Source organism: Sinocyclocheilus anshuiensis, unplaced genomic scaffold, assembly GCF_001515605.1.
Source record: "Sinocyclocheilus anshuiensis isolate Anshui unplaced genomic scaffold, SAMN03320099.WGS_v1.1 scaffold1609, whole genome shotgun sequence".
NCBI lineage: Eukaryota > Metazoa > Chordata > Actinopteri > Cypriniformes > Cyprinidae > Sinocyclocheilus > Sinocyclocheilus anshuiensis.
In genome coordinates this window covers 588942-592749 of record NW_015540958.1, presented here as the reverse complement: position 1 = coordinate 592749, position 3808 = coordinate 588942, and the positions used below count along the sequence as shown (strand labels likewise).

The 3808-nt window shown below is 36.8% G+C and overlaps 1 protein-coding gene across 3 annotated transcripts in view; it reads left to right on the top strand.

The window, feature by feature from the left end:
- gas7a (growth arrest-specific 7a) overlaps positions 1-3808 on the top strand; it is a 33456-nt gene that overhangs the window by 4272 nt on the left and 25376 nt on the right. For 2 of the 3 annotated variants that reach the window (XR_001634390.1, XM_016488245.1), the window contains exon 1: positions 44-302. Coding sequence is in view for 2 of the 3 variants with exons in the window: in XM_016488245.1 (XP_016343731.1) it covers positions 168-302 (135 nt within the window). In the remaining variant the exon portion in view is untranslated. Of the gene's footprint in view, positions 1-43; positions 303-3808 lie in introns of those variants that run through there. The other variant, XM_016488246.1, reaches the window with a different exon arrangement.

Genomic DNA, 3808 nt, shown 5'->3' with positions numbered 1-3808 from the left:
ACCGCCGCCCCCCACCACACACACGCTCCACTCTGCATTGCTTGCCACAGCAACACAGCCAGGCAGTCAGACTGTGTGTGGAAGTCGAGCGGTGTGGCAGAGCAGCGGCGCGAAAGTGCAAAAAGAGTGAGACAGCGAGAGAAAGAAAGAAAGAGAGGCACAGAGCAATGGAGATGGAGGAAATCTTTGATGCAGAGGGCAGTTTTGATGATGCCTCCTGTCTGTCCCCTCAGAGCCCAGGGTCCACCTCCCCGGCCAGGAGGCAGAATAAGGAGAAGGAGATCAAGGAGACCAAAATCACTGTGAGTATTGCTCTCACACACAGACACCAACACAGCTGACGTATAGAAGAGACGCTCTATATGCATCAGTCACAGCTTTAATAATAACATCAATCAGAAAGAGCCAGGATGCGCGAGTTTTGCAGATCTGGCCCCTGGGATTTCAAATCAGTGGTTGACTGTTTCCCTAAAGTGTTTCGCAGATGTGAAACACATCTGCTCAGTGTTTTGTGCCACTGTCTTCACAGCTTTGCCTGCGTGTGTGTGTGTGTGTGTGTGTGTTTGTGTTTCACAAGTGATGTTGCTGGAAGTTTGTGTGTGCGCTTCCGAGAGTGTAAAGATGCACTATGACTAGTGGATTGCATCACCACTGTTTTGCAATGCCATGTTTTAACGGATTCACCAACATGGAAGCGTTCATTCAAATAACCATTCCGAGATTTAATTGCTATGATGGAACTCTTGGGAACTGATTTGAATGGAACCAAATGGAGTGGAAAATACATCAGATCTTCTTTTCAACACTTTTCGAGAACCGCTCCGTGTTCTTGCATTAACGCACTCAGATTTGCCCACTTCCCAAGAGACCGCTTGCTATTCCAAACGCTGTTGACCAGCGTCCAACCGCACCATGGAGGAGAGTATTTTGAATGCCAACACAAGCTGTGCGGACGCTCTGTTATGTGACATGGCTGATGCTTGACAGTGGGAATCTCGTGCACGTACACGGCGCTCACAGCCACGCCACTTATTTTCAAATTATGTATGCAGTGTGAGTGCGGAGACGTGGCTTTGCAGCTGTATTCGAACCCCACTTTCATCCAGCTTCACCTGGAAACGGTGCAGAAAACGGTATAATACACTGTAGGAAGCTTTCAAAAAACTACTTGTGTTGCAGTGCATTTGGAAACACTGCTATTATTCATAAAGCGGCACACAGAAGGTCAGATGTTGCATACTCTCGCAGGAAGTCCTTTCCTTCTGAATAAGCCTGAACATCCACTTTGAAAGTAGGGATGATTTTGTGGGCAGCTCTCATTAAAAAAAAAAAGAAAGCACTTGGTTGGTGACTCTATGCAGTTACTACAGTATATATTTACATTGGCATTCACAGATGTTGTTTAAGGCAGGCTTGCTGTTATGTAACCTGTAGTGTGAATATGGCGAGAGATGTACAGATATTCTGGCGTGCGTATAGGGCAGGTGAGGTGTCCATCAGAGGAAAGAAACAGAGACCGCCCACCAGGGAGAGGGAACTAGAGAAGACTAGACTACGGGGAAGACATGGCTAGTCCAGTTTCCATGGTGACAAAGGCAATAGTACTGACTAATGGGTGTTGAAATAAAAAAAGACACACACAAAGAGGGAGAAATGAACGAGAGCGATATGGGAGGAATGAAAGAAAGCTGTCATTCAGCCTCTCACTGTTTGTACAGGCATGTTTAGTATGCTGCGGTTATAGCGGCAGGTATAGACCGACTGCTCTAGCATTCGTACGTGGTGTGCATTAATAAACGTGTAATTTCCTCTAACAAAGGAAGTCTGATCACTTATTGAAGCGTAAGCGATAATGTGCAGTCATTATGGCCAAATAAACCCCAGAAGAGTTTTTCTTGATAATGACTGAATGGCTGAACATTATTCCAGTTATTACACAGCTACTTAGCAAATAAATAAATAAATGGACAAGAGATATTGACGTGTGCTAATTATTTTTAATTATTATTAATTATTTAATTATGTGAGAATGAAAAGACCTGCACATATATGTTGAAAAGAGTTTGTTTATTGACCATTATATTAAATATTTAATTGCGGAAAGCTAGATGACACATCTACGTTACATCATACATGATCATAAATCGCACATTATATTGAACATTATACAAATATGTGTGTGTGTCTTATATAAAGTATATAATAAATACACACACACATATATATATATATATATATATATATATATACACACACACACACACACACACACATACATACAAACTATACAGTAAAATATATAGAAAAATTTAGACATTTTTATATTTGTACACAAAAATACTTTTTATGAATTATACAAAAACAATATATAATTGTTTATATATATAATATATAAAAATATGATAGAACCACTTACATACCATGAAATACTATAATTACTACATTATAATTTATATACTATACTTAACATATATAACATACTAATTTAATTAACACTATTATTCTATGCTATATATGATATAATTAATATACTATAATTTTACTGTAGTACTGATATACTGTAGTATAACTGATACTATATATATATATATATACACATAGATACAAACTATACAGTACAAAAATAAAATATAAAAAATATTATACATTATACGAACAATAATAATATATAAATAATAAAAAACAATTAAAAAAATATAATGATATAGCAGAACCACTTACATACCATGAAATATACTATAAATTATATACTTTAATATATTATACTAATATAATTGATACTATAATTCTATACTATATACACTATAATTAATATACTGTAATTTTACAGTAGTATTGATATACTTTAATATAAATGATACTATGTATACACATAGATACAAACTATATCGTACAAAAAAATTAAATATGAAAAAACATTATGCATTATACACACAATAATAATATATAAATAATTATAAAACAGTTTAAAAATATTGTGATATAACATCACCAATTACATCCCATGATATGTCTATGGCTATCAAACTGCATTATGGTATATAAACAATATTTTACTGTACTGAGATACTATAGTATATCTGATACTACCACAGAATCATGGCACTGTTTTGTATCTTGCATAAATGCACCATTTAGCTCAAATCTGGCTATAAATATCAATATTGCAAAGCGCATTACTAAAAGTGTAATGCATATATGGATTTCTGTATATATTACAAGGTATTGTTAGCTCTCTCTGGAAAACACACAAGTGATTCTCCATGACAACCACTGAATTGGAGACACGTTGAATCAATAGCGTGAGGTTGTTGGGGGTTTGAAAGGCTGGACTAGAAGCTTTTACCTTTTGCCTCACCTTGAGCATCTTTTGAGTATCACTAATGTGGAACCAATAGCATGTCAGTTTGGCTGACTGATTCATGCTCGATCTCCGTCCTGATGCACTTTATTGCGCTTCAAATAATAGCTAGCTGTCAACAGCTTCTCGTAGTGCCAGCGCTTGTAAACAACTGAATATCGTGAACTAGAGATATATGGAGGCCACATTTTAGAAATGTTTGTTTGCAAAAATGTTTTGCACTTAGAAATGATGTCATCCGTTATTGGTATTGTACAAATATTGTTTTGTAATGGGGGGAAATGCCCTTACAGGAAAAGCAATTTGTCGCTTAGCAACAGAGGCCAGGCACCCTACAGTCTGAGTAGCGGTTGCGATTGCTGTATGGATGAATGTACAGTGGGTACGGAAAGTATTCAGACCCCCTTAAATTTTTCACTCTTTGTTATATTGCAGCCATTTGCTAAA